The sequence below is a fragment of the Natrix helvetica genome (genome assembly GCF_964273705.1).
Source record: "Natrix helvetica genome assembly, chromosome: W".
NCBI classification, from domain to species: Eukaryota; Metazoa; Chordata; class Lepidosauria; order Squamata; family Natricidae; genus Natrix; species Natrix helvetica.
Genome location: NC_138555.1, coordinates 80,294,555 through 80,312,419, shown reverse-complemented (window position 1 = coordinate 80,312,419; position 17,865 = coordinate 80,294,555). Strand labels below are relative to the sequence as shown.

At 41.2% G+C, this 17,865-nt stretch overlaps 1 protein-coding gene across 1 annotated transcript in view; it reads right to left on the bottom strand.

Moving 5' to 3' along the window:
- The window catches only part of LOC309400622 (vomeronasal type-2 receptor 26-like), a gene marked incomplete at both ends in the record, with an annotated part of 28,432 nt that extends 12,473 nt beyond the window's left edge, over positions 1-15,959 (bottom strand). The window contains 7 exons of the mRNA XM_081969182.1: positions 657-1,458; positions 2,789-2,915; positions 4,734-4,961; positions 8,359-9,210; positions 12,695-12,986; positions 14,223-14,497; positions 15,801-15,959. Of these exons, the coding sequence (XP_081825308.1) occupies positions 657-1,458; positions 2,789-2,915; positions 4,734-4,961; positions 8,359-9,210; positions 12,695-12,986; positions 14,223-14,497; positions 15,801-15,959 (2,735 nt within the window). The remainder of the gene's footprint in view (positions 1-656; positions 1,459-2,788; positions 2,916-4,733; positions 4,962-8,358; positions 9,211-12,694; positions 12,987-14,222; positions 14,498-15,800) is intronic.
- Between the last annotated feature and the right edge of the window lie 1,906 nt (positions 15,960-17,865).

Here is a 17,865-nt window from a genome sequence, read left to right as displayed (position 1 = left end):
TCACTTTTTTTCTATTACCATAAAATTATATATCAATGGAAAGATAATTTAATCAAGAATGTAATGCAATAACTTTTGTGAAGGATTTGCTATTAGAATAGCAGCTATAAAGAAGAAAAGTGAAACACATAGAAACAAAATGAGATATACAAAAATTATCACCATGTCAGGTAACCTTTAGCATGAATTGTGGCCTTACAGTATCTTCCCATGTAGTGAACCAAGTCTTTTAGTTCTGCAGTTGTTATAATGTGAAACCAAGATTGAATGATTGCTTCTATTAACTGGGTTCTATTGCTGACCATATTTGGCTATTACTTTTCATAGAATGCAGATAATTGAACAAAGTTTGTTGCATTGCATTTTTTATTAAATTATCTTTCCGTTGGTATATAATTTTATGGTACTACTTTAAAAAGTAGTTTTATTAACCATCAAAACTCAATAACACACTTTTTCCATATGGTTTTCACAATTTTGGCCACTTACTGTACTTGTTGCGAAACTGAGTTATTTGATGCCAATTACATTATATAATAGGATGCAATCACATGGGTTTATTCTTTGTCCTTATTAATCCCTCCTTATTATTCAGCTCAGGTCTCAGCAGGATAATATAAACTTTTGGAGAAAAGATACAGGCAAGCAATGCAGCCCCAGAGGCCAAAATGGAGAAGATCTCCACGGCTACCATGTACTTTCCTTTGGTGCTCAAATAAGTGGGGATAAAAGTCAACCAAACACTGCAAAACATGAGCATGCTGAAGGTGATGAACTTGGCTTCATTGAAAGCATCTGGCAGCTTTCTAGCCAGGAAAGCCACAATGAAACTGATGGCAGACAGAAGTCCCATGTAGCCCAAGACAAAGTAAAACATGAAGGTAGAGCCTTCATTGCACTCTGCTATTATCTCACTCGGCAGGGATTTCATGTCCAACTTGGGGTATGGAGGAGCAAAGGCAAGCCATACAGTACAAATGCCAGCTTGAATGAGACTGCAGGAAAGGACAATGGTGTTGGCCAGCCTTTTTCCCATCCACCTCCTCATGTTGGATCCTGGTTTGGTGGCCATGAAAGCAAGGACCACAGTGATGGTTTTGGCCAACACACAAGATACCGCCACAGTAAAGATGATACCAAAAGCAACATGGCGAATGAAACAAGTGACTTTGTGGGGGTGGCCAAGGAATAAGAAAGAGCAGAGGAAGCAGAGGAGGAGAGAGGAGAGAAGAGTGTAAGTGAGTTCTCGGTTATTGGCTTTGACTATGGCAGTATCGCTGTGCTTAATAAAAGCAATAAACACCAAGACTGTGACCAGTGAAAAGCAAAGGACTATCGAGACTAAACTCATTCCTAATGGCTCTTCATAGGAAAGAAATGTTACGATCTTGGGGAAGCAGCTGTCATTGCTCTGGCTTCTATATTGATCATCTCGGCACTGCATACATTCGTCCATGTCTAAAAAGAACATTGCAAGAAAAAAATTAAGAAAAGTAAGCATATCTATTAGAGCTTGACTGGATTGGAAGCCGAATCAATACAGCTCACTTGAACCACATGGAGAAGCCATCAAAGTTCCATGTCTTTGGTTTCAAATACAAGCCACCATCTGTGATGGAATACTAGATTGATTCTCAGAGGATATGGTAGGATAGGATAGGATAGGATAGGATAGGATAGGATAGGATAGGACAGGACAGGACAGAACAGAACACAATAGAAAAGAGAATTAGAATGGAATGGAATGGAATGGAGTGGAGTGGAGTGGAGTGGAATGGAATAGAATAGAATAGAATAGAGAATGGAGTGGAATGGAATGGAATGAAATGGGATAGAATAGAATGGAATGAAATGGAATGGAATAGAATAGAATAGAATAGATTAGGATAGAATAAAGAATTGGAATGGAATAGAATAGAATAGAATAGAATAGAATAGAATAGAGAATTAGAATGGAATGGAATGGAGTGAGTGGAGTGGAGTGGATTGGAGTAGAGTAGGGTAGAATAGAATAGAATAGAATAGAATAGAATAGAATGGAATGGAATGGAATGGAATGGAATGGAGTGGAGTGGAGTGGAGTGAAGTGGAGTGGAATGGAATGGGATAGAATAGAATGGAATAGAATAAAATAGAATAGAGAATTGGAATGGAATAGAATAGAATAGAATAGAATAGAATAGAATAGAATAGAATAGAATAGAGAATTGGAATTGAATGAAATATAATAGAATAGAGAATTAGAATGGAATGGAATAAAATGGAGTGAGTGCAGTGCATATGCTGTCAGTGTACATAAAGAAAAATAAAATACATTCATCAAGAATCATAAGATACAACACATAGTGGTAGTCATAAGTTACTAATAAGCAATCAAATCATACTAGGAAACAAATACAACAACATAAATTGCAAATATATATATAATATATACTGTATGTATCTTTATAACATATAACATATAAAGATACATCTTTAAATATACATGTAAAGGGTGATATTAGATAATAAGTGTGCTTAAAAAGCGGTAACTAACTTCATTGTATTATACTTAAGTAATATTGGGTAGAATATCTGGTAGACTTTCATGATTGTGTTATAATACTTTATTGGCAACAAGAAGGCTCAAGAGCTCATGTTTCTTAATCTTGCCTAACTCTACACTCAGACACTAGCTCAATTTGGGTTTCTTCCTTAATCTGAATTAAGGCAATCCACAGATGTGGAATGGCATCACTTTACATAATCCTAAAGACAGGTGAAGAATTGAAGGTGCTATATCACCTACCAGTCTTGTTGGAAATCTTCCCTTCTGGACATGGTGAACAGTCATAGCAACAAAATTTCTTCCCTTCCTTCTTTTGTTTCTGAAACCCTGGCGGGCATGAGTCACTGCAGACAGAAATAGGACAAACCTGTTCATAAAAATAAAACAAAAACAAAAAGTCCATGTTGTAAGGAAGCTAAGAACAGTTATGTCAGGGTTCCAAATAGCATCCAAAAATAAATCAGAGCCCAAGGCAAAGTATTGCTCAAAGTTCCAATTTATTAAGAGAGCCATGTTGGCACATCTGGGAAAACCTGAATCTGAAAGCTTCCCGGTTTTTCCCCACCCAGTTGTAAGTTCAAGATCTTGCCCCCCCCCACGCACAAGTCCATCACAAGGTCCAATCTCCCACTGCCAATGCTGGCGGTTCCACCCATCCAGTTCCGGTCAGGTGCAGAGGTACAAAGACAAAGGATGACCTTGGCTTTCTAGAAAGAACTTTGTTATGGCTACATCGCGTCTCATTCCTATAATCCTCCCTCCCATTTTCCCACAATAGAAAATGCATAGTAGAATAATAGAAAGTGTGTCAGGCCAAAGATCTGAAAGAAAAATGGCTGTAGGCCTGACAGTTTAGTTATTTGGGGGGGGGATCCTGAACATCGGGAAACAGATCAATGACCAACATGCATGAATATATAAATAAATCGTATTTTTTGGAGTATAAGATGCACCTTTTTTCCTCAAAAAAGAGGCTGAAAATCTGGGGGCGTCTTATACACTGAATACAGCATTTTTGCCTCTTGAAACCCCGCCCCTTCACCAAAATGGCCATGCATAGCTGGTAGGAGGCTTTCAGAGTGCTCCTGGGGACTGGGGGGCACAATTGAGCAAAATGGCCTTGTTTTGGCTCATATCTGCCCTCCCCAGCCCCCAGAAGCTCTCTATAAGCTTCCTAAAGAAATAAAAAAATATGGTAATATAAATGTAACCATTTTTTTTAAAAGCGTGTTAAAATTCTATTATTTTCCCATTTAAAGAAATATACGTTTATTATTTTCAAAGCATTGTTACTAGTAATAATAGTAATACTTAATAAAGCAGCAACAATACTGAATTTATACTAGCATTGGAACCAGAATGGGACAACTCACCTTGGCCAACACACCCTGAGTAACTTGTCCTAGTCATCTTAATGGTAAAAAGAAAAGGTCCCCACACACTTTCGTGCTAGTCATTTCCGACTCTACGGGGCAGTACTCATCTCTGTTTCTAAGCCAAAGAGCCAGTGCTGTCTGAAGACGTCTCCCTGGTCATGTGGCTGGCATGACTAAATGCCCGAAGGTGTATGGAGAGCTGTTACCTTCCCACTAAAGTGATCCCTACTGTTCTACTTGCAATTTGTACGTGCTTTCGAACTGCTAGGTTGGTAGAAGCTGGGACAAGTAATGGGAACTCACTGTGTTAGGTAGCACTGGGGTTTCGAACCGCTGAACTGCCGACCTTTCTGATCGACAAGCTCAGCGTCTTAGCCGATGAGCCACCACCTCCCACCTAGTCATCCTACCATGGGACAATTTGCTATAGGACAATCCAACATGGGATAACTCAAGAGAGGGACAAGTAGGATTGCAGCTCACCCCAGCCTTGAGGATGTCTAACTTGAGAAGATTCAAACCGAAAGCAAGAGAAGACCAACTGCAGTTGACTTGTCCCTCTCTTGAATTATCATGTGTCAAGTGGCCATAGGAAGTTGTTCCATGGCGAGTTGGTCTACAATGAGTTGTCTTTGGCTAGTTGACCAGGGGAGACAGCCAGGGCAAGTTGACTGAGGCAGGTCAGCTATGGGAAGCTGTCCTAGACCCCACTGCAACATCTTTTGGCATAGACAATTTTTACAGTAGTGGAAATGTGTAACCACAGATGACTGAAGGAGAATCTGTCAAGGAAATCTAAGAATGCATACCTGGTTAAAGGTGCTGGGCCACTCAATAATGTCATCATCTATAAAGAAGTGTTCTTCTTCAAAGGCCACCGATTCTAACCATCCAATTTTGACTTTGCGGAAGGAGTTGTTTGGGAATAGGATCATGTGCATTATATCAAATCCAGCAACAATTTCTCTTTTTTCATTGAAATTCAGGGTCTCTCCGGCTGAATTGTTAAATGACATCCCTTGAAGAAATGCATGTAACTGGGAGGAAGGGAAAATGGTAAAGGTAAAGGTTCCCCTTGCACATATGTGCTAGTCATTCCCGACTCTAGGGGGCGGTGTTCATCTCTGTTTCAAAGCCGAAGAGCCAGCGCTGTCTGAAGACATCTCTATGGTCATGTGGCTGGCATGACTAAATGCTGAAGGCGCATGGAACACTGTTACCTTCCCACCAAACGTGATCCCTATTTTTCTACTTGCTTTTTTACATGGTTTTGAACTGCTAGGTTGGCAGAAGCTGGGACAAGTAACAAGAGCTCATTCAGTTACACGGCACTAGGGATTCGAACTGCTGACCTTCTGATCAACAAGTTCAGTGAGCCACCGCATCCCTAAAAATGACATACCCCACTTAATAATAATTAAGATATAATGTCAACCTATGACATGTTGGAAGCAATTACATTCAATATAAATTAATATAGGATTTCATATTCTGCATCAGTTAGGAAGATCTAAAGAAGGAAGGAAGGAAGGAAGGAAGGAAGGAAGGAAGGAAGGAAGGAAGGAAGGAAGGAAGGAAGGAAGGAAGGAAGGAAGGAAGGAAAGACAATAGATAAGGTGTGAGTCTAGCAGGCAGGAAATGTAGGTTATAGCCCACGCTCAGCTTCAGAAATTTAAATGGATTCAATATTTTCTATAGATCTTGACAATAAACTCTTCTGTCCACATAGACAATCCCCTCTTGTGAGTTAAGATATGAGTCTCCTCCCAATTCTTGATTTCCAGTAGCAGAATGACCAATGGATTATCAAAGGGAAAGGCATCCAGTTGATAACATTTCAAACATTGCATTATTTATTTTAGAGAAATTTGTTAGCAGATAGATGATCTATCCATCTATCCATCTATCCATCTGCCCATCTGTCCATTTATCCATCTATCCATCTATCCATCTGTCCAATCATCCATCCATCCACTTCTACCTCTATCTATATCTAGCTCACTATCTCTCTGTGTATCTCACTATCTCTCTCCCTCTCCCTCTCTCTCTCTCTCTCTCTCTCCCTCCCTCCCTCCCTCCCTCTCCCTCTCTCTTTCTTTCACTATCTATCATTCCCAACTCTAGGGGGCAGTGCTCATCTCCGTTTCAAAGCCAAAGAGCCAGCACTGTCCAAAGATGTTCTCTGTGGTCTATCTATCCATCTATCCATTCATCCATTCATCCATTCATCGATTCATCCATTCATCCATTCATCCATTCATCCATTCATCGATTCATCCATTCATCCATTCATCCATTCATCCATTCATCCATTCATCCATTCATCCATTCATCCATTCATCCATTCATCCACCCACCTACTCACCCATCCATCTCTCTAGCTCTATTTTTCTATCTCTCTATCTCTATCCATCCGTCCATCCATCCATCATCATCTATCATATCTATTTCCATCTGTCTGTATGTCTGTCATCTATCCATCTATCAACTATCCATCCATCCATCCATCCCATAACCCATTTATTGTAGAGCAAACCAATTGTTCTATATTCTCTTGGAGTCCAATCTATTTTCAGTTTCCTATAATAAAGTTGAAAGACATGGGCATTTTTTTAAACATTAGTTGTGCATTTAAGACTCTGAGGAAAAAAATGTTGGCAGCCAGGAAAGGAGGGAAGGAGGGAGGAAAATGAAACAGAATTTCCATCCATTTTGGATTATTTTTCTTGACAGATTTAAAAACAGAACCACAAAATATATAAACTATGACATTGCATGAAAATCGTCAGAGAAAATGAATTTTATCAGCAATTATTTTGTTTTGGCTTACTTGGCAAATGAACGTACAAATTGGACATTTCCGCTCTCTAGACCAGTGGTTCCCAATGAAGGGCAATTTGATTTTTAATGGGGGCAATTTGAACTTTGTTTAAACCAAGTTTGGGCTTCCTCCACGTGAGTAGAGTTCACTTTTTGAGTAAAGTAAGAATTATGTGTCACGGGGAGGGGGATCAGGATTTTAGAGATGCTTAGGTGGGGAATGGCCAAAACAAGGTCGGGAACTACTAGTCTAGACCAAAATCCAGGAGTAATAATTTATTATTAATTTCATTTGCCACCCATCTCACCGCAACGTGACTCTGGGCAGCTTATCACTCTCTTACATTACTAATTCATTTACTCAGTTTATTTCCTTGTACTGTTTTTCCATTCCTAATTCTACACGATTCTAAAATATTACTTCAGTGTTTTCTATTCTCTAACATTCTATTTTAACTATTCATTAAAATATTGCTGCTGGACAATAAATATTTTTCTATGACGGTTGACAGTGGTTACACATTATAGTCTTCATTTAGCAACTGCCTCAATGACCAAATATTTGCAATTACAAAAATGCTAAAAAGATTACTTTGATACCAGTCTTCATATTTACAACATTCACAAGTCTGCCCAGCAAAGGAAAGTTGAAGTAACATCATACTGATCGCTTTGGTTAATATCCGAGTTGTTGATCCCAATTATGTTTGTTCTGAACAGCTATATCAATGTTGGTGAACCTTTCCACCACCGAGTGCCGAAACCAGAAGAGCAGCTGGGCCAGGTGGTCTTTGCGCACGCGAGAGTGTTGAAAACCAGAAGAGAAGCTGCCCGGTGTCCATGCGTGCACCGCCTAACTACTCTTCCAGGATCCAGCATGCCAACTGGTCTTCGTGCCTGTGGGAATGCCAGGACTCAGAAAAGCAGCTGGCCATGGTGTGCATGCCCACAGAGAGGGCTCTGCATGCCATCTTTGGCACATGTGCCATAGGTTCACCATCATGAGCCTATATCAGTGATGGTGAACCTTTTTGGCACCAAGTGGTTGCGGGGAAAGGCATGCATGCCAGCTCATTGGGGCCCCTCTCCGGAAAAGCCTAACTGCTGGGATCTCGCACGCATGTGTGCCCAATGATCAGCTAGATGGTGCGCATGCACAGGGTGGTTTTTGGCACTGCCAACGGGTGAAGAACAGCTGTTCATTGCATGTGCACCAGAAACCCAGAAGACCAAAGAGGCAAGGCCGCATATGGTGGGCAACATGGCTTCGTGTGCCACAGTTTTGTCATCACAGTCCTATATTAATTAGTGATCAATACACTTTTCTCTAACCAGTCAAGCCTTTGGTTTGCTGTGAAAGCAATAACGGACATACGTATCCAGGAATGGAACTATTAATTCTAATCATCAATGTATATTTCATTGATGATTGGATAACATTGATACACTCTTTGTTTCTCGGCATCAGGATCATGGAAAACCTAAGTAATTGGACAGCCATGTGTCTGAAATTCTATAGGTTTTCCTGCCATAGCAGGGGATTGGACTAGAAGACCTCCAAGGACCATTCCATCTCTGTTATTCTGTTGTATCCTTCTGTTATGGGAACATTACCTGCCAAGGTTGCATGTCTTCAAACTCCAGTCTTTGCTCCCCCATTCTTACTCTGTGCTTGGTCTTTGACGAGTGCATTGCGTGGAGAGCATGGGCTACTGCATAGACAGCATTGTAGATACTGTAGCTGTGGCCGCTCATTCTCACTTCAAATACAGACCGCGGAGGCTTCTCCAGGTTCTCCTTCCCAGTACAAAGTTCCTCTGGCTCCAATGTTTCTCCGGGATTTGGAAATGAGCATTCAAAAACCTGTTCCCAGAACAACTGGACGAAACCATCCCCTTCAGGCTGGCATGGGTTTTTCTTCTGAAGATACGTCTGAAATTCCCGAGGTTCCTTGGAATGAATTGCGAAGGATATGGCGCCTTGGAACATTTGAAAATCCATCCGTCTGGTCACGCCCGTTACTGCAAATTCCATCTGGGCTGTCATGATCCACACCTTCCCTAAATACGCATTGTCAGAAACTAGAAGAGTACTATAGGTAATTAACCACATAAGATTCATGGTGTCTCCATAGATGACGAATGCTCTGGCTCTCTGATCCATAACAGAGACGTGGAGATTTCCAAATGTACCCATATCGTCACTGGACAAGACACGGCCTTGGCGTGGGAAGACCTGAGTGAAGGCTGAACAGATTCGGTACTTGGAAAAAAACGCCTCCATGCTTTGCAAGAAATATTTCCCGCTATCATCATCTCCTGTGAAAAGACCCACCCATGTCCAGCCAAAGTGTAGAAGCAGACGGATAATTCCCATGTACTGGTTTTCATCGTTTGGGACCATCCGATAAAAAGTAGGATCCCTGGATTTTACAATGTCCTCGGGAGCAAACGATCCGAATGTGAGCTTAAAGACAAAGTGCAGAAAGGCATGGGGGTCTTCAATCAATCAATCAATCAAACCCAGGGGTGGGCTGCAATCGGTTTTACAACTGGTTCAGTAAGGGAATGGTATGAAAGCAGTTCACGATATATAGAGAATTAAGATATAAGAGAATTGTTACATTGGTCTTGAGGGAATTGTTACATGGTCTTGAGGGACCATTCTGGGAGGAGTTTGACTCTGTTGCCGCCGAGGATATGGACAGGCTACGTGGGCGACTGCGGGCCACCACATGTTTATTGGACCCATGTCCCTCCTGGCTTGTACTGGCAACCTGGGAGGTTACACGAGGCTGGCTCCAGGGTGTAGTGAACGCTTCGTTGAGCGAGGGGTCCTTGCCAGCCATCTTGAAAGAGGCGGTGGTGAGGCCCCTACTTAAGAAGCCTTCTCTGGACCCAGTAGAGTTAGCTAATTATCGTCCTGTCTCCAATCTTCCCTTCTTAGCGAAGGTTGTTGAGAGTGTGGTGGCGCAACAGTTCCCTCGACACCTGGAGGAAATTGATTATCTAGACCCGCGCCAGTCTGGTTTCTGGCCCGGTCACAGCACTGAGACGGCTTTGGTCGCGTTGGTGGATGATCTCTGGAGGGCGAAAGATGGGGGTTGTTCCTCCATCCTAGTCCTTTTAGATCTCTCAGCGGCTTTCGATACCATCGACCATGGTATCTTATTGCGTCGGCTGGAGGGGCTGGGGGTGAGGGGCACCGTACTGCGGTGGTTCTCCTCCTTCCTCTCCGGTCGGACGCAATGTGTGTTGACGGGGGAGCAGAGGTCGACCCTGAGGCCGCTCACGTGTGGGGTGCCTCAGGGATCGGTCCTCTCGCCTCTCCTGTTCAACACATACATGAAGCCGCTGGGCGAGATCATTCGAGGATTCGGGGTTGAGTGCCATCTGTATGCCGATGATACTCAGCTTTACATCTCTACCCCGAGCCATCCCAACGAAGCCATCGAAGTGATGTCCCGGTGTCTGGAAGCCATCCGGGTCTGGATGGGACACAACAGACTCAAGCTCAACCCCTCCAAGATGGAGTGGCTGTGGCTACCGGCGCCCCACTTTAGCCAGTATGTTCCATCTCTGGCCATTGGGGGTGAACAACTGCCCCCCATGGACAGGGCGTGCAATTTGGGCGTCCTCCTAGATTCCCGGCTGTCGCTGGATGATCATGTGACAGCCATGGCTAGGGGGGGCATTCCACCAGGTTCGCCTGGTGCGCCAATTGCGCCCCCTACTAGAGCGGGACGCCCTTCGCACAGTCACTCATGCCCTGGTGACTTCCCACCTCGATTACTGCAATGCTCTCTACATGGGGCTCCCCTTGAGATGCACCCGAAGGCTACAGCTGGCCCAGAATGCAGCCGCACGGACAATAATGGGGAGTACTAGGTACTCCCATGTAACACCGCTCCTGCGTGAGCTGCACTGGCTGCCTGTGGCTTTTTGGGTGCGTTTCAAGGTGTTGATTGTCATCTTTAAAGCGCTCCATGGCTCAGGACCTAGTTATCTGCGGGATCGCATCCTACCCCACACATCCCTGCGGCCAATCCGCTCTCACAGAGAGGGACTCCTCCGGGTACCATCCGCTAAGCAATGCGGGCGGGTGGTGCCCAGGAGTAGGGCCTTCTCTGTGATGGGCCCAACCCTCTGGAACGACCTCCCCCCCGATATTAGAACTACTGTTGATCTCCGCTCCTTCCGTAAGAAACTCAAGACCCACTTGTTCAAATTAGCTGGCCTGGCACAATTGTAATTGTAAATTAGAAATACAGTATAATCTAATCCTGACCCTCCTGGATGGCATTTTAAATTTTTAAATTTTGGGGTTTTAATTGGTTTTAATTGGAACTATTTTAACTATTGTTAGTTTGGTTATTGCACGGACTGTGTGTTTAAGTTGGTTTGTCTGGGTTTGGTGTTTTGCTTTGTTGTTTTTATTGTATATTTATTGTCTGTACACTGCCCCGAGCCCCTTCGGGGAGAGGGGGCGGTTTATAAATTTAATAAACTAAACTAACTAAACTATTATCAATTATAGATAACTAACTCAGCTTATTGTATACTAGGGTAGAAAGTGAGAACAGAAAGGGATTATGCATATGAGAGGATTATTGTGATATATTGTAAAAATTCTTTTAAAAATGTTAAATTAGTTAAATCGGGATCATGGATGCACAAATGAGTTATGTTAAAAAAATGTGTGTGAAACCTTAAATGGCAAGGAAAAATAAGAAAAAAAATCAGAGCAGGGAATAGGAGAGAAGAGAATAATAGAGGGTTTTAATTGAAGAGCAAGAATATGGAGGAAAAAGGAAGATCAAATGGAAAACAGCTAGAGGTTTACATGGGAGTAAAATAGACGAATAGATGAAACAGGGAATGATAACTTGGATCAACTTTCAAGGGGCAATTAATGATATTGTAGATGTATTAAAAAGGAAATAAGGGTAAAATGGAAAAGAGGGAAAGAGGACAATAGAGCTGAAATTGGAACGGATTTGTGATGTAAAATGGATGATGTACACGGGAAGATGTAAAAGGGACATTTTGTTCATAAATATGTATGTGTAACAAAAAAACAAACAAACACCAAATCGCGTGCCTAACACGCTTTTGCTCAGCGTTCAAAATACAGCAATTTGAAGCTCAGCTGCTTACCTTCTAAGGCAGCCCCGGTAAGTAGAACAATGGAGGCGCGAAAATAAGCTGTGCCCCACAAATCAACTGAGCCAGAAAGAAGGAAATATAAGACAGGATATGGCTGGGGTGGATGGGTGGGGCCAGCTAATTGTCAGACCTACAGGTTCGTCCGAACCAGTCTATACCAGAAGCACCACTGATCAAACCTGCAGCAAGGAAATTCCTACCTTTTCTCTTTGCTAAAATCAAACCTTTCCCTTTTGCTTATTTAACAGAGATGGAGAAATATGACCAACTTGAATTAGGATTTGGAACCTTGTTGATCCTCCCAGGAGTCCTTATTTCCTCCAATTCTCTAAGCTTTGATGTCTTTGGTTTTCTTTTCGATTTCAAAATCACTTGTGTGATGAAGATAAGATTAATAGTAAAGATAAACGTAAAGGTTCCCTTTGCACATGTGTGCTGGTCATTTCTGGCTCTAGGGGGCGGTGCTCATCTCCGTTTCAAAGCCAAAGAAACAGCGCTATCCAAAGACATCTCCGTGGTCATGTGGCTGGCATGACTCAATGCCAAAGGTGCACAAAACACTGTTACCTTCCCACCAAAGTGGTCCCTATTTTTCTACTTGCATTTTTATATACTTTCGAACTGCTAGGTTGGCAGAAGCTGGGACAAGTAGCGGGATTCGAACCACCAAACTGCCGACCTTTCTGATCAACAAGCTCAGCGTCTTAGCCACTGAGCCACCACATCTCTTATAAGATTAATACAAGTAGCCAAAGCTGTTCCCTGCAGCTATGCATAGTCCTCACCTGTGGAATCTTGTAGAGTCCTAAAACATCTGCCATATGGAAAGAGGTGTCCGATCCAAGCCCTCCAACCAAAGCAATGAGGTTTTTAGGAGGTCCACATTCATAATTAGGAAGAAAAGTGTGCAATTTAAAGAGCAAATTGAGAAGATTGTAATAGGTCATCCTCTGATCATAGTAGCTGTCGTAGATGTGGAAGCCCAGTGTGATATTTGGTAAAATTGTGGGAGACTTGTTGATGGTATTTACAGCAAATGCCAAAGCCAACGCATTCTGGTAGAACTTGGTCAGCATCCTGCAAATAGAGTTGCAAAGCTTTTTACGTCTGAATTTGATCGTCTTGACCAGCACAACTCTTAGGATAATGCAATGTGACCAGAATTACGAAGATGAATCAAGGTTCAGAAAACAGAATAAAAGAATTGGAAGAGACCTTGGAGGTCTTCTAGTCCAACCCCCTGCTCATGGAGGAAATCCTATATCGTTTCTGACATATGCTTGACCAATCTCTTCTTTAAAAAACTCATATGTTGGCACACCCACAACTTTTGGAGGGAACCTGCCTCACTGATTAATAGTTCTCACTGTGAGTAAATTTCTCCTTAGTCCTAGGTTGCTTCTCTCCTTGATTAGCTTCCATCCTAATGGACGGAAAAGAGGGGAGAAGATAAAGTGGGAGAGCAAGCTTCCAATATGTGCATTATGAAATGTGTCTGAACAGAAACCAATATTTAGAAATCAGTGAAATGCCTCCAACCACAGCACATGTGATATTAAAAGTCTTCCCTGAACACACAAAGCAAATGAGCAATTCTCAGGGAAAGATTTCCCAGTCCTGCAATAAATAATCATGCAGCATTTTTTAAATTAGGCTAATAGGAAACAGTTCTTTAAAAAATGTATTCTTCCCAATTTTTAATGTTCTCCCTCTCTCCCTTTCTTTCTTGATTCATAACTAAATTGAGGTTAATTTCTTCATAAAGAAAAGCATGCAATAATTAGTCTGCTTGCAAATCAGTCTTAACTAATTAATTGCCTATTAATCCATCTTAACTTAACACTGTTTGTAACGTGAGAGCTTATGCACCGGAGACAAATTCCTTGTGTGTCCAATCACACTTGGCCAATAAATAATTCCACTCTATTCTATGTCAATTTTAACATCTTTGTCATCCATATTCCCAAGTTTCATGCACACTTTGCAGCCATGGAACATTGCTTTCTCCAATTTAACAAAACTCATCACTTTCTTTGCCATTCAACACAATACTGCATATATAGCAAGATGAAGACAACACAGAGTTAGTGTTTTTTAAGAAGGAAAAGAAGGAGTAATAATAAGAAACTACAGCTTATATCAAAGTAGTAAGTGACTATAAGCAATCTAGAAAATGACATTGACAGAAATAAGATCACCTGGATATATCCTATAACAAGGTGCGGGGAATAACTTGTTTTACATTTTTATTTACTACACATTACTATTTATAGGGGTTGAGTAGTACTTGTTTTGGGAAGTTGAGTTTCTTACACTGGAAGATCAAAGCCAATTTCTTGTGAAGGGATATTTTCGAAGGAAACTTCGTTAAATACGTAAATGACCAGAGATGCCATCCCACCAATGAGAAGTGTCCCTGGCTGATACCAGTCATGAGGAACAGTGAAGAATTGGGTTCGAGGACACTTGATGGTCACTCTTTGGCAGTCTTCAAGTGATAGCAAAACAATCATTGCCACGAGCCTCAGCATCCAATGTGTTTTCCTGAAGAAAAGATTCTGCTGCATTTGATTTCCAGTTTCTGTCACCTGTTTTAGAGACAAAGCAGCAAAGGATCTCAATATTACAATGCACAACAAACACAACAATGAAATGAATACATTTTAAAATAGCCACAAAGCAATTTAAGGATCCGAAGCCATTTCTGATCAAAGAGGTGGAGAACTGGATAGGTTCACATGGACACATAAAACAAGTTGAAGAGTACTGATGTATTATAAACTCTTTCTCCACTGCATCTCACATATTGATTTCTCTTTTGGCCTCTTCTGGATAATTGTTGAAGGTCTGATGATGAAATTAATTATAATTATGGAGCAATTATAGGAGAAACCGTGAACTCTGCTGTGTATTAGCATTAACACATTGGAAGTAGACATTCTTTTTATCTGTTTCTGTGTCTTTGATGGTCTCCCTGATGGGAGAGCCAAGGGGAGATGGGTTCCAAGATGATCACATTGATTGAACATGAACAGAGTAGCATAGCCCAAGGGTCTAGTTGGACCAAGGCAAATAACTTGGAACCTGAAGGGAAAATAACAAATCAATATTCTGCTGATCCTTACGTCCCATAAGGAGTCAGAACAGGTTCATCTGATGTCACATCTATTGAAAGAACTGAGTTTCAAACTTTCCTCCATAGTTTTCTTCAAACAGAAGCAATCTGTGGTCATGTCTTCAAAATATAACAAAATGGTTCAGGACAGTATTGATGTATCCCACAACCACTGGTCAAATTGATGTCCAAAGTTATTGAGCATCAATCAACTCATTAATCAATTCAATTAACCATAAAAATACTGCTCTAACTCATAAGAACTTAGGCTGATCTTATCTAATGTCTTAATGGAGTAAGACAACTATACCATTGCAGACAAGTAGTTGTCCAATCTCTTCTTTAAAATGTCCAGTGTTAGAGCTTTCACAACTTCTGAGGTCAAGTTGTTCCACTGATTAATTTTTCTATCAGGAAATTTCTCCTTAGTTCTAGGTTGCTTCTTTCCTTGATTAGTTTCCATCCATTGTTTCTTGCTCTGCCTTCAGGTGCTTTGGATAATAGCCTGACTCCCTCTTCTTTGGGGCAGCCCCTGAGATATTGGAACACTGCTATCATGTCTCCCCTGGTCCTTCTTTTCATTAAACTAGACATGCCCAGTTCCTGCAACTGTTCTTCATATGTTTTAGCCTCCAGTCCCCTAATCTTCTTTGTTGCTCTTCTCTGCACTCTTTCTAGAGTCTCCAGTTATGCTTGTTATATATTCCATAATAACAACAACAATAACAACAACAACAAAATATATAATTTTCCTCCTCAACCTGATCACAGCTTACTTGTGGAATCTTGAAGAAACCTGTAAGTTCAGCTATATAAGAGGATGTATCAAAATCCAATCCCCCAATGATAGCCATAAGATCCTGTCTATTACATTTGTAGTTAGGGACAAATTCCTGGGATTTGAAAAGCAGGTCAAGAGTGGTGCGATAGGTCATCCTTGCATTGAGGTCTCCACATCTTTTCTACATCGTGGCGCCCAAAACTGAATGCAGTATTCCAAGTGTGGCCTTAGCAAGGCATTATAAAGTGGTATTAACACTTCACGTGATCTTGATTCTATCCCTTTGTTTATGCAGCCTAGAACAGTGCTGGCTTTTTTTTGGCAGCTGCTGCACACGGCTGGCTCATATTTAAATGGTTGACCACTAGAACTCCAAGATCCCTCTCATAGTTACTACTATTGAGCAAGGTACCACCTATACTGTACCTGTGCATTTTGTTTTTCTTGCCTAAATGTAGAACCTGACTCTTTTCACCATTGAATTTCATTTTATTAGATAGTGCCCAATGTTCAAGTTTGTCAAGATCCTTCTGTATCTTAAGCCTATCTTCTGGAGTGTTGGCTATTCCTGCCAGCTTGGTGTCATCTGCAAATTTGATTAGTTCCCCATTTATTCCCTCATCCAAATCATTGATGAAGATGTTGAAGTGTACTGGGCCTAAAACAGAGCCTTGGGGTACTCCACTGCAGGGTTCCCTCCATGTAGATACAGTTCCATTGAGGACTACATGTTGGGTGCGGTTGGTCAGCCAGTTACAAATCCATCTGGTGGTGATGTTGTCTAACCCACATTCTTCTACTTTATCTAGTAGTAGGTTATGGTCTACCTTATCAAATGCCTTACTGAAGTCCAAGTAAACTATATTGACGGCATTCCTCTGGTCCACTAATTTTGTCACTTTGTCAAAGAATGCAATAAGATTAGTCTGGCATGATCTGTTTTTGACAAACCCATGTTGACTTTTGGCTATTATTTTGTTTACTTCTAGGTGTTTGCTAATTTGTTGCTTGATTATCTTTTCCAGAATCTTTCCTGGTATTGAGGTCAGGCTGATAGGTCTGTAGTTTCCTGGATCTATTTTTTTCCCTTTTTTGAAGGTGGGAACTACATCAGCTATTTTCCAGTCCTCTGGCAGTTCCCCAGTGCTCCAGGATCTCTGAAAGATATAGTTCAGTGGTTCTGAGATCTCATATGCCAGTTCCTTCAGAACCCTGGAGTGTAATCCATCTGGTCCTGGTGATTTGAACTTGTCTAGAGTAGACAGGTGTTCACTTACCATTTTCTTCCCTATTTCAACTTGTGTTCCTAATCTGATTTTTGTGGTGCTGTTTTTGATAGGTTGGACTGTTTTATCCCTTTGTGTAAAGACAGATGCAAAAAAATGAGCAAAATAATTCTGCTTACTCCTTGTTGCTTGTCACCTTCTTGCCACTTTCTCCCAGGAATGGACCAATTGTTTCCTTAACTTTTTTCTTGTTTTTAACATGTTGGAAGAAGCTTTTTTTGTTATTTTTTACTTTTGTGGCAAGCCTTTCTTCATTGTGAGCCTTAGCTTTCCTCACTTCATCTTTACAGGCTCGGGCTATTTGCTGATATTCTGCCTTAGTTATGTCTCCCTCTTTCCACTTTTTATACTTATCTTTTTTTTTTGTCTTTCAATTTGTCAGAGAGTTCTTTATGCAGCCATGCTGGTTTTTTGGGGGAGCTGTTTTATTTTTCTTCTTCATTGGTATTGTGCTAGACTGAGCTTTTGTAATCTCATTTTTCAAAATTTCCCAAGCTTCTTGAGTTGTTTTCCCCTTGAGGATTCTCATCCATGGAATTCTTCCCAAGCTCTCTCTAAGTTTATTGAAATTAGCTCTCATAAGGTCTCTAAGACTCTAAGAATTGTATTGATTTGTAATTGCTATTACAAAGAACAGGAAGTTCCTGTTCATACTTTATTGTGTAAATGTAGTGTACATCTAAGTTTTGTGTGTGTGTTATGTATGTTTGTAAATAGATAAGAAATAAAAATAATAATGTCCAAGACTATACCATTTCAGACAAAATGCTATCC